At 50.9% G+C, this 19,370-nt stretch overlaps 1 protein-coding gene across 1 annotated transcript in view; it reads right to left on the bottom strand.

Moving 5' to 3' along the window:
* The window catches only part of AHCYL2 (adenosylhomocysteinase like 2), a 28,844-nt gene extending 10,596 nt beyond the window's left edge, over nt 1-18,248 (bottom strand). The window contains exons 1-6 of the mRNA XM_029965612.1: nt 18,176-18,248; nt 9,428-9,536; nt 3,155-3,298; nt 2,400-2,500; nt 1,599-1,701; nt 290-384 (exon numbers count right to left, since the gene is read on the bottom strand). Of these exons, the coding sequence (XP_029821472.1) occupies nt 290-384; nt 1,599-1,701; nt 2,400-2,500; nt 3,155-3,298; nt 9,428-9,536; nt 18,176-18,226 (603 nt within the window). The 5' untranslated portion in view covers nt 18,227-18,248. The remainder of the gene's footprint in view (nt 1-289; nt 385-1,598; nt 1,702-2,399; nt 2,501-3,154; nt 3,299-9,427; nt 9,537-18,175) is intronic.
* Nucleotides 18,249-19,370: the final 1,122 nt, after the last annotated feature.

Here is a 19,370-nt window from a genome sequence, read left to right as displayed (position 1 = left end):
CCCCATCCCTGGGGGGTTTGAGACTGGGATACCCTCATTCCCAAGGTCCCTGTGGGTCCAGGACCAGGAACCTCCATCCCTGGGGAGTCTGGGACAGGGACACCCCAATTCCCAAGGTCCCTGGGAGTCCAGGACCAGGAACCTCCATCCCTGGGGAGTCTGGGACAGGGACACCCCCATCCCCAAAGCCCTGAGGTCACTCAGTGTCAGTTCACTCTCATCCACCCCGAGGGACCCACGAACCAGAGCTGGGCCCCCCCGGCTGTGACCCCACGGTCCCCCCACTCACCATGTTGGGCTGCCAGCCCTCCACGTTGACACAGCGGTCGATGCACCACCAGAAATCATCCTCAGACTCTCCCTTCCAGGCAAAGACAGGGAAACCTGGCACAGAGAGAGGGAGATGTGCCAGCACGGCCTTGGCAAATCCCGCGGGATTGGCCCTTCCCACAGCCCTGCTCCCCACATCACCACGGTCCTGGCTGAGCTTTCCACATCCCCCTTCCAGGAGAAGCTTTGGACACACACTGGGAGTTGGCTTTAGCCTTCCTCACTTCCTCCTCTCCCTCAGGAAAGAGCTGCACTCACCACCAGGCCAGAGGCCGACACGCCCCAAACGATAATATTTATTTCCAAAATGAAGGTTTCCCCGAAAATTAGGTGTCCTACCCGCTTGTCAGGCATGTCAGCCCACTAATTTATTAATGAATTAATGATTTATTTGAATATATTCTGATTTATGAGCAATCAGGACTAAGCTTCAGGGAGTGAGACCTTGTAACGGGCAAGATGGTGGGTTTGGCTTATGGGTCTTCCAGGTCTCAAGGTCAAACTCTTGGCCTTACCCAGGTTAAAACCCCCAGCCTCACCCACATAAATCCCCTGAGCTTATCCAGGTAAAACCCCTGGCCTTACCCAGGTAAAACCCCTGAGCTCACTCAGGTAAAATTCTAGACCTTACCCAGGTAAAACCCCCGATCTTACCCAGGTAAAACCTCTGGCCTTACCCAGGAAAAATTCCAGACTTTACCCAAGTAAAATCCCAGACCTTATCCAGGTAAAACCCCTGACCTCACCCAGGTAAAACTTCTAAGCTCACCCAGGTAAAATTCCAGACCTTACCCAGGTAAAATTCCAGACCTTACCCAGGTAAAACCCCTGACCTCACCCAGGTAAAACCTGTTTTCAGTCTCCCAGGTGAGCACCAACACGCTCAGCTTCTTTTTTACGAATCATTTCCCCCCCTCAAAGTCTCTCTTTCGCCCCTTTTAGCCAAAGTTCTGACTCAAATTTACAGCTCTTAAATCAAATTTAGCTTTGTTTCTCTTAACAAAATAACGTCCAGCTTCAGGTAGCCCATTCAGCTCCTTAAGGGCATCACCATTATTTTGTACCATGTTCTTTTATCCTCCAGATTAAAACCATCCCAAGGTTTCCAGAGCACTGGAAGGGATGGATCGTGTGCCGTTACCTCGTACGGGTTTATTCTAAACCAAAAATAATTAAGGGGAAAAAACCCTAAGAGGTGAAAAACGAGATAAAACCAAAGAAATCCTTTTATAAAAGTCAGGAATAACGAGGAGGGAGGTGTTTCCTACCACTCTCAGCGAGGGCAGCAGCCACTTCGTTGAGGGTGGAGTAGATGTTGCAGGCGGCCCATCGGCACTGGGCACCCAACGCTCCCAGAGTCTCCATCAGCACCTGGGAACCAAAAAACACCAGGAAGATCAACACAAGGAGCAACACACAGCTGGGGGGTTTGTCTGCTGTTCATGGGAAACCTTCTGGGGGGTCTCTGAAGTTGGTTTTAAGCTTCAAGGCCAGGCTGGACGGGGCTTGGAGCAACCTGGGACAGCGGGAGGTGTCACTGGACGGGCTTTAAGGTCCCTTCCCACCCAAACCATTCCATGGTTTTATGATTTTTGGGGGCCTCTGAAGTGGGTTTTAAGCTTCAAGGTCAGGTTGAACAAGGCTTTGAGCAACTTGGTCTAGTGGAAGGTGTCCCTGCCCATGGCAGGGGGTGGAACTGGATGGGCTTTTAAGGCCCCTTCCAGCTCAAATCATTCCAGGATTCAGTGATTCTCTGGGACCCCTGAAGCTGGTTTTAAGCAGCATCAGGTTTGTTAGAAAGTTGCACAGAAAACAGTTTTTCAGTTAATTTGCATTTGTGAAACAATTTTGAAAGGCTGACATAAATAAGAACTTCAGAGTACATATATTTTTTATATATATATATATGTACGTGTAGAGATTTCACTCAGCAAAGTCCCAAATCCAGCCAGGAGCAACCACTGCTGAGGGGAATTCCCAGCTCCTCGTGCCCCCATTGCCCCCCTGGGGGCAGTTGCAGGGGCTCAGCAGTGGCACAGCCCCGTGTGGGGTTGGGGGCCGGGCCTCACCGCGGTCTGGGCCGTGATGTGTGTGCAGCCCACGATCTTGGCCCCCGCCAGCGGCTTCTCCCCCTGAGCTCTCTTCCTCAGAGCCATCAGCGCGGGCATTTCTGCAGGGAGGAGGGAAAACAGGCCCATGAATGGGATGGAAAGAGGGATGAGGACGAGGACAAACAGCAGCACCACTTCTTGCCCCACTGGTTGGTGTTCCCATGAACTTGTACAGCTGGGGCAGCTTCCAAAGAGGCCAAAGCCTTGTGAGCAAGCCCAAATAAATGAAAAGGACCCAATATCCCTCTGGATTTTCTCCCTGCTATCTCGGATGAAGCACCATCCCATGTTCAAATTTCTACCTGCAAGTTCCCAAGTGAGGCTGGAGGAAAATCCGCTTCAGACTGAGGAGAACTTGGGACTTCCTGCCCTGCCCCTCTTTTCCCGTGTCCCTCCAGCTTCCTAAACCCTTTGCTATGGACTTCTGGAGATAATCAAGCTCAAATCTATTTGATGGATTTCATCTTCTCTACTAATTTTAACAAAACATGTTGGACTGTAGAACAGCCCTTCAGGAGTTGTTTGGTTGGAGCTCCTCAGCACAACCCCATAACTCCTCTCCCGTCCCACAACACCCCACCAAAGCTCTCCCATCTCTACCAGGCATCAGGAAATCACTGACACACCGAGCCTCAGAAGGGGATCTGGGGGAAGGAAGGACCCCAAAAGATGACCCAGGACGAGGTGGAGCTGGAGGGAGGCGCCCCATGTACCTTGCTCGGCGATCTCGATCTCCCGGCGCCCGAACTCGGCCTGTTTGATGTTCTTCACGCAGAAATCGCTGCTGCCTTTGGAATTCTTCTGCTGCTTGTCCCGGGGGGAGGTCTCATCGTCGGAGCTGTCCGTGTAGGAGGCAGCTGGAGGGGGGAGAGGAGGTCAGAAACAGGACAAGACATTCCCTGGGGCCAAAGCACCTGTGGATGATCCACGGCTGAGCGTGGTCATGGATGTGTTTCTCCATGTGCAGGTGCCACCTCCCTCTGTCCTCAGCTGGGATCTGCCCTTCTCCCACAGGGACCATCTCCCCAGGCAGTTTTACCTGGGGTGAATTCCTCACTCTTATCTCCTCCAACTTCAACACCACACCAGAGGTAATTAACAGTGCCCATGTCCTCCACGGGCTCATCTCCATGGCCYTCTCCCMWMWMTYTWMSCMWWWWYWRMKCYWWKRSAGCYMYMRRRRASMCMYSRWAMWSWYYYRRKWCYKTYYCAAGTTGTAATTTAGGGCAGCACAGACACAAGACCCTGTTCCATTCCAAACAACATCCTGGTGAAGGCTGTGAGTTGATGATTATCCAGGTATGGTGGCATTCCCAGTCCTTGGATTTGCTCAGTTTGGATGCTCCTCAGTGAGGACCAGGAGCTGCTGCTTGGGAGGATCACAAGGAAACTCGAGAGGAAGAAACTCCTTCCTTGGGAGGATGACACAACACTGGCATGGACTGGCCCCAGAGGTGGTGGCTCTCCATCCCTGGGGGACTTCAGGAATGGGTTAGAGAGCCACAGATCACCTGATCCCACATGGATCATGGTCCCACGGAATCACATTAAGCTGCTGGTTTAAGACCAGGTGTGGATGTGTCAAAAACCGTCTTCCTTTCCTATCAGTGCCCTCCAAACTCCTGGTTATGGAACTGGACTACAGCAGACACGTGGAGGTGCATGGAAAAGCCCTTCATGGAATTAGAAATCCCCCTTCCCATTTATTTTGATTACTAAAATCACGTGTGCTTATATAAAATCACATCCATTTTCAGTTTGAGTCCCGATGAATTAACCACCACTTCTGCTTCCACTCGGGATCATCTGAGGAGATTGTTTGTGCCATGCTTTCCCCTGGAATATGTCCCTACCGTGGGAAGCCAAACCTCTTCCATCTTTTAGGACAGGCACCAGCAGTCAGAGCAACGTGATGAACCAGAAACCATTGCTCCTCTTCCCTTTCCAAAGGACCTTCCCAGGACCCAACTCAAAAGCCTCATTCCCTCATTCCCTATTAAACTGCCTGGAAGTTTTACTCCAAGCCTTTACTCCCCAGATCACGTGGAACTTGTAAAATGAACCCGAGACCTGTCGTCCAACTCAGTGTTCCACAAGAGGATCTCCTTGCTTGGACAGCCTTATCCATGGCACCAAATGGTCTGTTCCAGAGGAGGATCTCCGTGGTGGAACAGTCTGATCCATGACATCATATTATCTGTTCCAGAGGAGGATCTCTGTGGTAGAACAGCCCTATATCCATGACATCATATTATCTATTCCAGAGGGGGACCTCCATGGTGGAACAACCTAATCCATGACATCATATTATCTGTTCCACAGGAGGATCTCTGTGCTGGAACAGCCCAATCCAAGACATATTATCTATTCCAGAGGAGGATCTCCATGGTAGAACAGCCTGATCCATGACATCATATCTGTTCCAGAGAAGAATCTCTGTGGTGGAACAGCCCAATCCATGACACCACATTATCTGTTCCAGAGGAGTTTCTCTGTGGTGGAACAGCCCAATCCATGATATCATTTTATCTGTTCCAGAGGAGTTTCTCTGTGGTAGAACAGCCCAATCCATGATATCATTTTATCTGTTCCAGAGGAGTTTCTCTGTGGTAGAACAGCCTGATCCATGACACCACATTATCTGTTCCAGAGAAGAATCTCTGTGGTGGAACAGCCCAAACCATGACATCACATTATCTGTTCCAGAGGAGTTTCTCTGTGGTAGAACAGCCTGATCCATGACATCACATTATCTGTTCCAGAGGAGTTTCTCCGTGGTAGAACTGCCCGATCCACGACAGCCTTGGATGTTGGCCAGTGTCATGGATGGCTCCAAATGATGGACACCCCACACCCTGACGAGCCCTCTGTCCTCCCCAGCACCACAGGCACAGTTTCCAGGAGGGAATGCTCTACAACCCAAGGGGTTTGTTCTCCCCAGTGCTCAGGACAGATTCCCCATTTCTACCCCAGTCAGGAATTAGGCAGCAGGAAGGGTGAGGGGTTCTTACACTGTCATGGGGAGATGGTTGAACCCCTGGTCTCCACCACCCTCCAGAGCTCCCAGGGAGCTTTCCAGGGGCATCCAGACCTGAAGCTGTGACTGATTCTGACAGCCCCTGCAGAGGAATTGGAGCAAAGAAAACCTCCCTCTGCCCAGAACGGCTCTGGTGGCATTTCCACCCCAAAAAAACCCCCCAAACCAAGGAGTTAAACTCTCCACCAAGGAGTTAAACCCTCCACCCCACCCCGGCTGTGGGTTTGTCTCTCCTGCAGGACCCAACAAGGTGGTTCCTGTCCCTTCTGGCTCCTGTGAAGCACTTGGATGATGCCAAGGAAAAAAAGCTTAGTGTGGTTCTGTGGGAGCACCAGGCTCCCCGAGAGCCACACNTGGAGCCCCAAATTCAGGGTGTTCACAACCCTGCAGGCCCAGGAGCCCGGATTAATAACAAAAGGGCACCTTATATAAAACCAAACTCTCGGACAGCAAGGACTCCAGAAGGGAGGATTAATTAGTTCAAGGAGGATTATTTCCTTGAAGACAGTTAATCTGAGTGGAGGTTTCTTTAAAACCAGCCATTTTTCGTTCTGGGGGCTGAAAGCAATTTTTTAATCAAAAAAAACCCCAACAACCCTGCCTAGAGTGGCCAGATTTTCTTGTGCAGATTGTTCTTTACTGCTAAATACATATAATATATAAAAGTGTTTACAGAACTATGGCAATTAAATGAATATCATTAGTGTAATAGAACAGCATAATGATTTGTAACAGTCAGTTTTGCCTCTGCTTTTCTGTCAAATGAAAAACAAACACAGAAAGGAAAGGATTCCTGTCACCTGGAAATATCCAATTAGCTGATGGATAGGCAGCCTCCTAATTATCATCTCAACTCACCCAAAAGTTGATTAATGAAAACTCCCTGCCTGGGGTTGGCAATTCTGCAGAGTCATGGAGCATTTTAATGTAAATCATATTATTTGTATTATGTGTTTGTATCTCTGCCCAGACAGGCTGGGGACTCCAAATCCTAAACTCAGGTCAGAGCCTAAACTCAGCCAAGTTCAGCTTTGCTAATATTTCAGGTGAGGGTCCACTCAGAGCTGCTCAAACTGGCAAAATTTAGGGCAAAAAAGGGACAACCTGCCCCTGTCACAGCCCAAATAAAGACAAACCTTGCAGCCTTCCCAAAGTTCTGCAGCAGCACGAGGGTGAAGGCAGGGGCCTTGAATTCCAGCTATTCCTGTTCCAATCCCACCCACAGAACATGGATGTGGTGTGTCACACACACTGCTGAGTGTCTGAGCATTCAAAGCTGGGCTCCTGTAAACCACCTGATCCCCCCAAATCTTTGCTGGAGCAGATAATGATCTGAATTTGGCAGAAAGGGAAAGGACAGTTTGTGAAATTTAGGTAAAATTTAAGTAAAATTGATCCAAACACCCCCTGGACTCCAGAGCAGAGCTCCCAGCTCGGTGCCCTTCCCTGGCTGGCAGCAGCAGATGTTGATAAAACACCCAAGTGTGTCCTGGGGCGAATAAATCGCTCCCAAACGGGGCAGAAAACAATTAATTTCCCCAGTGAGAAAAATCAGTCCCTTTAAATGAAGTGGAACAATCACAGAAAACCAGCGGCTCGTGGCAGATCAGTAAGAGACTAAAAGAATTCTAATTGGAAGAGGGGGATCAGCACCACTGGTTTTGTCATTCCTTGGACTTCACAGCAACTGAGAGGTGACATTTTCACATTCCACAGTGTCTCTGCTGGTTTGTCACAGAATCATGGAATGGTTTGGATTCGAAAGGAGCTTAAAGATCCTGTTGTTTCATCCCCCTGCCATGGGCAGGGACACCTCCCACTAGTCCAGGTTGCTCCAACCTGCCCTTGGACACTTCCAGGGAATTTTCCGATGGGCAGCCACAGCTTCTCAGGGAAAGCTATTCCAGGGCCTCCCCACCCTCATTATTCCAGTTTTGATGGGCAGGAAGAGCAAGAACCCACAGCTGTTTGCACACCCATCCTTGCATCGCTGCAACAGCACTGGCACTGCCCTAGAATTTTGGACCAGGATGCTGGAAAACTGCCTTCCCAGAAGGTCTCAGGGAAGAGCTGCTTGGTTTAGGGTCAATTTTTCACTCACATCCATCACTTCCAAACCTTGAGACCTCCCTGCACTTTGTGGGTGTGCAGGGAAGGGAAGGGAGCTGGGAAGGGTCTGGAGCAGCAGGAGGGGCTGAGGGAGCTGGGGGGGCTCATCCTGGAGCAAAGGAGGCTCAGGGGGGACCTTCTGGCTCTGCAAGTCCCTGCCAGGAGGGGGGAGCCGGGGGGGCAGGAGGGGGGAGCCGGGGGGGGCCGGGCTCTGCTGCCAGGGAACAAGGGACAGGCCAAGGGGAAACGGCCTCAGGCTGGGCCAGGGGAGGGTCAGGTTGGGGCTGAGGAGGAATTTGTTGCTGGAAAGGGTGGGGAGGCCTTGGCAGGGGCTGCCCAGGGAGGTTTGGAGGCCCCAACCCTGCAGGGATTTCCAAGCCCTGTGGATGTGGCACTTGGGGATGTGGGTCAGTGGTGGCCTTGGCAGAGCTGGGGGATGTTTGGACTCGATGTCTCCGAGGGATTTTCCAACCTAAACAATTCTGTGACTCTTTCCCTCCATCATCACCTCTCTTCTCCTCATGCTGCTTCTTTTCCAGCCTTTTCCCATCCCAGGAGAACTCAATGGGTTGTTCAGATTGTGCTACTGTTCAGTCTGAGAAGGGGAACAACAAAGACCAAGATGTTCCAATGGGATTTATCCCTCCATCCTGCAGCCACCCTGGCAACTGAAGTCTTCCATCCTGGCTGCCAACCTCCTGCTTCCAGGAGGAGGGAAATTCAGTATTCCCACAAGCTCATTAATTGACACTTCCAATGCTTTAGCAGGAGATGGTGACTGCAAGGAGCACTGGGGAATTCCCCAAAGATATTCCAAGTTTTTCCAGCTGTGAACCAGGAGAGAACACCATGACACGGGCCAGGCCAAGCAGAACAACAAGTTCTTCAAAAACAACAGTCACAAAACACTCCCTGGTGCTCAGGGATTGGATGGAGCTGTGGATTCCAAAGTGGGAACAGAGCCTGGGCTGATGCCTCCCTCTGGAAAGGACAGCATGGTCCTGTCCCCTCATCTCCAGTATCCTCAGGATCAGGGAAATGAGCAGAGAAACACAAAGCAGGGTTTCCATGCAGGAGTTCAGCAGGAGCTCTGGCCACCAGCCAGGTCTGTGGCAGTGTCTCTGAGCCATCAGCCAGGACTTGGATGTTGAGTTTCCAGAGGCTTTTACATTTAATTAAACCAGAGCTTTAAACCTCTCACCGGGTTGGATGAGGTTTGGAGCAACCTGGGATAGTGGAAGGTGTCCCTGGCTTGGAATGGGATGATCTTTCAGGTCCCTTCCAAGCCAAACCATTCTATGTTTCCATGAAACTACCCAATATCTACCCAGGCTCTCCTCAAACCCGCTGTGACCTGCCAAATATCCCAAAAACACATCCAGAGAGTGTCACTGCTCAGACTCCAGCAGGAAAAACACCTTCAAAAAGGCCCTCAAAGGTCCTCACTGCTCTTTCAAAGACTCCAATCCCACGTGCAACAGGTAAGTCCAAACCTACAGTGAGATCCACATGGATTTGTTCAAGAAGAGGAAGGGAAGCAAGAATAGAATGGAGAAACGTTGTTTTGCTGAGCCTGGAAGGAAAAGGAAGGGGGAGAGAGGAGGGAAGGCAGCAGGAACTGCACACGAGGGCTATAAGGAGAGATGAGAAGCGTTGAGAGCATCAGAATGACTTGATTTTCCATCCAACCACACGCGGGGACGAGGAAAAAAAGCAACAACCCTCTTTCCACGCCTCCCCTCCCCACAGTACCGACCTTCCAGCAGATCTGGGAGGTCCCTGAGGGAAAGACAGGACAAATGCCCAGGGTGTGCAGAGGCTGGAGAGTTGCCCCCCTCACCTGAGCTGTAGCTGTCCGTGGAGGACTGCGAGATGGAGCGGGACAGGGAGCGGCGGCCGATCTTGGACGGGCGCTTGTTGAACTCCTGCTTTTGGTCGGCAAACTGGATCTGTGGGGAGAAACCAGGGAGCTGAGTCAGACCCAAAACACCCAGCAGGAGATTAACCCCAGGAAGCCAGAGCCTCGAGCAGACACCGACACCGTCCCAGCTCCGGGCTGAACCACAGTTCCTGTTGTTTGATGGGGACAGGACACGTTAAATTCCCTGTTTGGTTTAATTCCAGACCCTCCAGCAGGGATTAGAGATGTCACTCCAACCCAACCCGTTGGAGAATACAAGTATTTAAGAAAATTGTATTTAAGAGCACACAACTTCACCAGACAAATCAAGGAATTCGGGATGAGCCATTAAATCCAAGCAATTCTCCAGGCTGGAGAGCTGGATTTCCCAGGAACGTCCACAAGGAGCTGCAGCAATGGATTAACACCAATATTTGGTGGTGTTTTGCTCAGTGAAGAGTTAAAACCTGTCTCCATCTCTGTCACCACCAAGGAATGAAGATTTCAGATTCCCCCAAGGCCCTGAGCACAAGAGATAAATATTTAAGCCAGCCAAGCTGATCTGCTCCAAGCACACCAGGACAGAAGGGATAAGCAAATTTCCCATTTTTTAACAGGGAAATGACATTTAACCCTGGTATTCACAGAGGAATCTTTTTCTCTGGGCTTGGTTTTCCTCCAGCCTTTGGTTGACAAGAACAGCAAAGAGGAACAAGCAATCAGTATCCCTTTATTTCCTCAAATCCAGGTTTTCCCATGAGCCAAACGTCTGATCTTACAGGTGATTTTGGGGATTTTAGAGCAGAGACTCAGCCCTCCTGTGTCCCTGATGTGCACCTTGGGTTGGACCTGTCTTCACTCTTCCCTGCTCACATCAGCACCAACTCCACGGGGCTTCACGAGCATCAGATACCTCAACATTCCTTTTAATTCATGGAATCCTGGAATGGTTTGGGTTGGAAAAACCTTAAACCTCATCCAGTGCCACCCCTGCCATGGGCAGGGACACCTTCCACTGGCCCAGGTGGCTCCAACCTGGCCTTGGACACTTCCAGGGATCCAGGGGCAGCCACAGCTTCTCTGGGAAACCTGGGCCAGGGCCTTCCCATCCTCCCAGCCAGGAATTCCTTCCCAGTATTCCATCTAAACACACCCTCTTCCAGTTTTCTCTGTATGTGGCTACTGGGCCATATTCAAACATATCCTAAAATTTAGAGTTTGAGGAGATATTTCCACTCCTGGTGCTCATCCCTTCCCGAGCCAACCCTTGATGCCCCCACTACATCCATGATTCCTGTTAAATCTCAGGGAAATTGGAATCAGGGCTTGGACTTGGCTCTGACCATGAACTGACTCGTTCTGGTGCAACGAGGGTCAAATATTTACATCTCCAAATTACTGAAAGCCATTAACTTGGGTCTATTAACGAGCCCCTCGGGGTTTCCTGAGAAGTTCTGCAGTTGTTTCGAGGAGTCATTTCAGCAGAAGGAACTGGACCCTGTTCTGGGAATTCCAACTCCAGCTCAGTGGTTTAAGTGGCAGCACTTGAGCTGGGAGGAGAGGGGAGGGGAAGGAGCTGGGAGAGGATTTGCAGCAGCACCTGGGAGGTTTTTTCCCCTGCTAATCTTAAACCAACCAACAGAATGACATCGGATCAGGAAACACACACGGGAGGGGAAAAAACCAGGACAAACTCATGTTCCAGCCAGAGCCCCAGGGAGGATTAACACCCTGAGCCCGGCGGGACGGGGGCTTTGCACACACACACCTTTATGTGCCTTCCCTAAGAAGCTGCTGGCCTGAAATAACATCCTTTTTTTTTTTTTTCTCCCCTTTTTATTCCATTAATTTAAAACAAATCCCCCCCCCACGGCTGAGCAGCTCCATCAAAGCATCAGGTTGTCAGTGTGAAACGACGCTGGGATGGGCTGGGATTCCAACCAAGGGGGGATAATTTGTGCTGGAATTAACATTTCCCTTCAAGGACACTCAATGTGACTGTTCCAGGCAATGCACCAATATTGGTAACCTGGAGCTCTCTGAGCCCTTCCACATCCAAAACCAAGTATGAGACTAAGCAAAGTCAGTCCTGAACCACACCAGGCAGAACCAGAACTAGACTTTATAATAAGCTCTGCTCTCCACCCCCTTCAGGGTTTAAACCCTTTAAACTACAAGATGGGTTTAGTTTTACCTGAGCAAGGAACTGACCCCCCAAGAGGTTGAAGGAAGCTCCAGGAAAGGAAAATGTTGGGAAGGGGCCAGGCCAAGGCTTTTACCTTGTGTCGACCAACATCCTTTGAGCAACAGAGGGAGCGGGCAAGAAGGGCTGCTGGAATTCCATAGAATCATGGAATGGCTTGGGTTGGAAGGGATATTAAAGATCATCTCGTTCCAGCCCCCTGCCATGGGCAGGGACATCTTCCACTAGACCAGGCTGCTCAAATCCCAAGCAATCCCACGAGGCAAGACAGCACAACGCGCCGGGAACGGGGGACATCCGAGATGGGGATGGATGAGAACAGTGATTTGGTTCCAGCCTGAGCTCATCCAGCTCACACCAAAACACCCCTGAAGGCAACAGCCACCCCTGCACAGGCTGGAGCTCCAAGGAGAAGCTCTGAAGCCTCTGAGACCTGCAGCTCCTTGGATTTAGGAGCCCAACCTGCTCCCAAGGCGCCGCTGCTTTCAACTTCCAGCAGGAAAAACCAATTCAAGCTGGAAAACCTCCCTGCCAGATGTGCAAGGCCAATGACTCCTAAGATCAGGTGTGTGCTCACCACATTTCAAATGAGCCAGGTCTCACTTCCACCCAGGGCTCCTGCCACAAAACTGTGCTCCTTCACCGAGAAAAACCACTCCCATTATCCAAGGTTTTCCTGGAGAATCTCCCTGCTCTCAACCCCATCTCCTCCTCCATTGCAGTGCTCCGAGGAACAACCCCAGAGACATGTGTTTGGCTCAACTCCATCACTGAAACCTGCTCCCAAGAGAAAATGGAAAGAAATACTCCAAAAATTGGGATTTTCCCCGAGCAGTCGGCTCCAGAAACGAGCGACCGGGCTGGGGGGGGAACAGCAAGGAAAGGAGGAGGAAAAAAAGAGAGGAAAAACACGAATAGAAAAACGCAGTTCTGGTGCTGAAGAGTGCCCTCACCTGGGCTTTGATCCCCGAGTCCCCGTTGACATTGTACTTCTTCTTGTTGGGCATGGCAGTGTCCCCGCCGGCCCCGCGCTCCGCGTCCCTCCGGAGCCGGGAATGCCCCCCCATTTATACCTCCCCATCCCGCTCTGGTTTCAGCTGCGGGGTGGAGGCACAGGGAGGGAGGGGAGGAACCGCTGGCATTTTCAGATTCCCTCTTTTTTTTTTTTTTTTTCCCCCCTTTGGCAGGGAAGGACCCCAAGACTTAATGAGGCGTCCCGGCAAACAAGCCCCGCTTGTGTTCCGCAGGGAATTACAGCGGTTCCCGACCTCCAGACAGTTGGCGGCCGGTTTGAACGTGGCCTGGCTTGTGTGTGCATAACAATGCCTTATTTATGTAACCAGAACAGTTCCCTGCTCGCTATAATTAACTTGCTAATTAAGCTCTTTTAACTCGGGTTCTCCCCCCCCTCCGTTTTCTCCCCCCCCCCTCCACCAATGTCAGATGGTTTCGTTAATGGAGCCTCATTAGAAGAAAATTAACTAATGAGCAACTAAAACAACGCAGGCATTCGGTACGTGGCAAAGTGGTTTTTAATTGTGTGGGTCCTCGCTCTGCCCCCCACGGCTGCAAGTGCACAGTTTGCCCTTGGAAGGGTCCACGCTCCCACTCCACACTCCCACTCCACACTCCCACTCCCATCCCGCTGTTCCCGCGCCAGACCTTTCCTTTTAGGATCATGGAATGGTTTGGGTGGGAAGGGACCTTAAAGCCTGTCCAGTGCCACCCCTGCCATGGGCAGGGACACCTCCCACTGGCCCAGGTTGCTCCAACCTGGCCTTGGACACTTCCAGGGATCCAGGGGCAGCCACAGCTTCTCTGGGCAACCTGGGCCAGGGCCTCCCCACCCTCCTTTTTCCCATTATTTCTTCCTTCTATCCAGTCTCTTCCTACCTTGCAGGTTCCTACTGCAGCAGGAAAAGGCTGTGGATGGAGCAGACCTGCTGCAGGACAATTCCTTTAACTGAGTGGCTGGAGTTGTTATCCAGAGATTTTTGTCCCTGACAAGGTACCAAGGACAACCCCCATAAGAACCTCAACATCCTGCCCAGAGAAGCTTCAACTGACACTCAGGTCAATGTCGTGTTGTCAAGGCAAATTTTTAATTTGGACCATTATTGGTGACCCTTTTCCTGCAAAATCCCAAGGGAGACACTTTAGTAAATTGGTTAAAAGCCCTTCAAGGGGGTACAAAGCCCATCCTGATGGCACCACCAAAGCCCAACTACTTTCTCAGTAGGTTGTCACATCAAAGCACTGAAATCAAAAGGCTTTTCCTGGACAAAAAAAAAAAAAAAAAAAAAAAAAAAAAAAAAAAAAAAAAAAAGCCTTTTTTCAGCTGAGATCAAGACACTAAAATTAAGAACCTCTATCTCTAAAAATAAATAAATACTCTCTAAAAATAAAAGTTCTTTCCTTCACCTCCACTCCACAGCTCAGGAATCTTCTGCAATTCCTGTGTCAGTCTGGGCCAAACAGATAAAACCAGGGAGAACCGTGTTCAAACTCAGTAAATTGTTTTTGTAGTCAGAGAGTTTTAAATTGATTCTTAGCCACGGATATTTGGGTTTTTTAAGGAAACAAGGGAGAAAACAAGAGTTTTCTGTGGGATTAAGGGGGCACAAGCTCTCCAGCTTCCAAATCCACCTGAAATAAACTTGGGAAAGAAAGAGCAGGTTATGGAGTGAGTTAAAATCCATCTACTCGTGGATGAAACAGCAGGAGGAGGAGGTGATCTCCAAGAACTGCCACTGCTTGGCCACAAACTTCCTGGGAACTCTCTTCCTAGTGGGAAAAACATCTCATCTACTGATGATGCCCAGAAAAATCAATAAAATCAATTTACTGTTTTTTCAAATAAAGGAGAGTAAAGGCTGGAGGAGAAATGATTTCCCAGCTGCGTGTCCAGAGCTGAGGGGACCCACAGGATCACCCCGGTGTCCCACCGGAGCCCAGGGATGGCAGCTCCCAGCCCAACCCTCCTCCTGCTGCCCTCTCATCCCTATTCATGGAGGGAAAGCTGGTTTGCTCCAGAGCTGCTGCCAAGCAGATACTTCATCTCCTGCTCCCTTGTCCCTGGGAAACCGGAGAGGGGTTGGCAGAGCCCGGCTCCCTCCGTGGGCTCAGCGGTGCCAAACCCTCTCTGTGCTGGGAAGGAGCTGCATCCCTCAGCTCCAACAGCTTCTGCTTTCCCAATCCACCTCCCAGATCTCATCACTCCAAGGGAAGGGCTGTTCCAAAGCCACTCATTCCCTGGTTTCACAGGGAATTAATGTGGAATCCTGACGGCGCTGCTCACCGAGCCAAAGCTTCTGCCAGAGCTCCAAGTGCTTCAGATTCCAAGTTCTCCAGGGAAAAGGTCACACGGAGACCAACTCCAGGATTAACACACACCTTTAACCCTTTGGCATCTTCCCTTTGGGAATGTGCAGGTTAAAGGTGGTTTTACCTGCAGGGCTTGGGACAGAAAGGACAGGAACGAGGAGCCACCCACCTGGGCCAGAGGGATTTCCAGGAGTGTTGGGAAGTCAAATCACTGATTCCTGGAGGTATCACACCAGTGCTGGGTCATGGAATGATGGAATGGTTTGGAAGGAGCCTTAAAGATCACCCAGTTCCACCCCCTGACATGGGCAGGGACACCTTCCACTGTCCCAGGTTGTCCCAAGCCCCGTCCAACACTTGGACACTTCCAGGGATGGCACACCTTGGCATTCCCTGACAGAGCCACTTCCATGGTAACAAACAGCAGCACTTAAATCCAAGGCATGGCAAAAGCATGGGGCCATCCCTGCTGCTGGAATTGGAGGGAGCAGGGAGGAGAAATCCTTAAAAAAAAAAAAAGAAAACAGCAAATACCTAAAGCAGGAAATTCCACTGGGGACAAAGGAAGGACAAGGAAGAGAGAAACCTCCTCCTTCAGCTGTGGAGCAGATCCCTCAGTCCATCCCAGCTCTGTGGGGCACAGCCCCACAACAAGGGCCATTCCCACACTTCCTCAACTTGCAATGATGGCTCAGGTGTGTTTTATACTGGAAAAATGTGGGATCTCAGCAGCTGGAGATGGGAAACACCTGCTGAATCATCACCAGCCTGGGCAGCACCTGCAGCACTCCCAGATCCCATCCTCAGCCAGCATCCCATGGGATCTCACAGCTCCTTCCCACCACACTGCCCAGCAGCACAAGCTTCCCTAAAACACCTGGGGTTTTTTTGGGAAAAAGGAAAAGGTCACAGCAAAATGAACACCTCTGCTGTTCACTGTCTAACGATTATTAGACTGTGCAATTAGAGCTCATTAAACCATCCCCCCATGACACAAAGCCAAAAGTTGTTCCTGCCCCACATGCTGCAGAATTCCCAGAAGCTTCGAAAATTTGGAATTTCCCCTCCTTTGGAGCCTCCAGTGGGATGAGGGGTGAGGAATTCCTGGCCCGCAAGTGCACACGGGAGCCCTTCCCTGGCTGCTGTGGGGACAGAGGAGGGCTGGGTTGGATACCAGGGAAAATTCCTGCCTGGAAAGGGCTGCCCAGCCCTGGCACGGGGCAGGGGTGGAGCCCCCATTCCTGGAGGGATTTCCAAGCCCTGTGGATGTGGCCCTTGGGGACAGGGGTCAGTGCTGGGGAAGGGTTGGGCTCCATGGGCCCGGAGGGCTTTTCCAACCCAAATGATCCCGGGATTCCATGGCTCAATCCCAGCTCGGGTGCAGCTCTGCAATCCCAGAGCTGACCCGCTGCAGATCCCAGATCTCCCGACCATCAGAGTTCCAGAATGTGGGAAAACTCCCCTTTGAACCTGCTGCTTTTCCAAGGAGCCGTGCGAAGGCGTCACCGCCGTTCCCTGACGACGCATTTTCCAACATTTAATTACGAGAGGTGAACCGAGGCAAAGGAAGGACCTTGGCAAGAACATTAAGACCTAAAAGGCTCGTTGAAATAATGACCTTAAAGATAATGAGCATTTTAAGGCCAGGGCCTAATTATTTCTTGAACTGTGGCCGTTCACTCCCACACTGACCCGAGAAAGCACATAAAATGCAAATCAGGCAAGTTAAAAATCCTGATTAAAAACATCCCTGGAGGACATAACCCTGGGCCCTCTGGAGATGGATTTGGTGCCACAGCAGCTTTAACCATCCATAAAATCATAAAACTGCACTGGAAAAGGCAATTACTGAGGCCATGAGGAAAAAAAAAAAACCCAGTCTATTTAAATAAAGTTTTTGTCATTTGGTTCTGATCCCAGAGGCACTAAATCCATAATGGAGAAAATGAGAGAGGGGGATGGATCTGTAGGGGGAGGTTTGTTGCTTGTTTTTAAGGAGAACTCCACACCTTTGCAGTTAAAAATCCACATCTGAAACAGCAAATGAATTGCAAAAGTTTGTCACTGATAACCCTTAAAGTGCCAAATTAATTTCCCATATAAATATGATGAATTATATCATATAAATATATATATCATATAAATATGATATAATTTATATATAACATATATTAATATATATAAAAATATATTATATAATTAATTATATATTATATAATTTGATACATTTGGGGGAAAGCTGAAAGGATCATTCTCTATTAAAAATGAGTGAGGAGCAGGACAATAAACTGGAATTTTACGACAATAAAATCCACAAATCTTAAGAAAGGGATAGTGGGATACAAAAAGCTGGATATTAAAGGGGAATAATGACATTTGAACCCAGTGCATGGACGTTATTTGTAGATAAATATCAAATCCCCTCGTAGCAGCACCAGAATTCCAACTTTTTATTACAATAATCCACGTATTTTTAGAAGAACTACCAGGAGGGATGACTCCCAGACCAGAAGCTGGAGATGTGAGCGGGAATCTGGGAAGAGACAACGAATATTGACCTGGAATTTCAGTCCTTCTGGAGCACCAGGAGCGTTTCTGGACCCCGCGACACCGACAGACCCCCGGGGGACACGCGGAGCCAACCCGGCACAAAACCTCCTGTCCCCGAGCACCGCCGGGTTTTTGGGGCAATGTCATTGTATCTCCAGCTGCTTTGGGAATTCTCTCCACCAGAGAAGCAGGGAAAAGTGTATTTTAGTGCCTGCTGCCGTGGATTCTAAACCCCTGACCCACCACGGTGCCCCGAGGGGCAGCTCCGAGTTTCAGAGGTTTTGTGACGGCAGAACCTGAGCTGATAATCCAAACCGAAGCGGCTGCCGGTGGAATTCCAAGTCTCCCAGGACACAAGGAGGTTTCTCCCACTCCTCTTCCCCACTGGCTCCAAAATTATTACTAAAATTAATTGTTGACAGATCTGCAGGATGGGGTGACCCGGGGGGGACCAGCCCCCGTCATTCGGCCATTTTCAATGAGCTCGTTAATCTCCGACTTTAACGACCCTCATTCCAGCTAAACCCAACATGGAGACCTAAAGCTCCCTCCAGGAGTGGAGCCCCCTCCATGGCTGGGTGCTGGTTGGAATGGGAAGGTCAATAACTCACCATCCACTCGGGCAGGTGGAAAGCGGAGGCGCCGGCGCCGCTGTCCCACATCTCCCGAGGCGAATCCCTCAGGCTCCCATTTAGGGATGCAGTGGGATGCAGTGGGATGCACCAGCCAAGCGCCCCCCCGAGCTGCTCAGTGGGGCTTCAGGGGCAGATCTTCTCCCAGCCGAGGTCTCCGTGATGATCCAGCCTCGTCAGCTGAGCCTTCGAGGGCAGCTCGGTCCCTCATTCCCACCAAAATCCCGCTCCGGGGAAATGCTCAGATCCAGCCCGTTTTCACAGCTGGGATTTCCCATCGAGCTCAACTCTGCTCAACACCTGAGCCAAGGGCAGGCTCCCCGTGGTGTGGAGGAGACGCCCACCCATCGCCTGCTGATGCGCTGATATCCCGACGGATCCCAGAGGTATCCCTGGATTTAGACCCGGAGGTCTCCTGAAGGTTGTACCCGGCACCGTCCCGAGGTCCTGCTGCCTCGATCCGAACTGCACGTGGACGCCTCGAGAGCCGAAGGACGCTCAGCTCCAGGTGGATCCTGAACTTCCCAATCCCGTGGCCGAGCGCGGAACGAGCTGGATGTGTAAGAACGCCCGGCATTCCAGCCCGATCCCGGGGAAAAGCCGGGATGGAGCGGCTGGCGGGGCTGCAGCTCCCTCTGCTGAGCGCACTCGGGAGGCGAAGAGCACAGAAGGGAAGATTTCTGGAGACACAGCGATTGCCCAAGGGATCTCCTGCCCCTGCAAGGGCAGCATTCCACACCCGGCAGCTCCACAACATCCCGGACCGGGACACGAACCAAATCCTGCTCTTTGCAGCGCTGGACGCTCGAGCTGAGGCTTCAACTCCACCGAAACTCTCAAAATTCCACCCTCGGGAATTAACGAGCAGCTTTCTGAGCCCACTTTGGAATTCCATCAGCATTCCCAGCCACGGAGCGACCGGGGTGAAGCCCAGGCAGGGGCTGGCAGCATTCCCTGCTGTTCCCCCTTGGGAATCCCCCTGCTCCGTGGGAAAGGCTGGCACCTGGTTATATTTTGGGGGCATATTTTCCTGCTGTTGGTAAGTTCACCCTTCCAGACTGAAAGGAGCTTCTGGTCAGTGCTGCCTTCAGACCATCCCATTCCCAGCTCCAGACCATCCCATTCCCAGCTCCAGACCATCCCATTCCCAGCTCCAAGCAATCTTGAGCTTAAT

This window comes from Manacus vitellinus, unplaced genomic scaffold (genome assembly GCF_001715985.3).
Source record: "Manacus vitellinus isolate BGI_N305 unplaced genomic scaffold, ASM171598v3 scaffold_110_pilon, whole genome shotgun sequence".
Lineage (NCBI taxonomy): Eukaryota > Metazoa > Chordata > Aves > Passeriformes > Pipridae > Manacus > Manacus vitellinus.
This window is presented reverse-complemented; position numbering and strand designations above follow the sequence as displayed.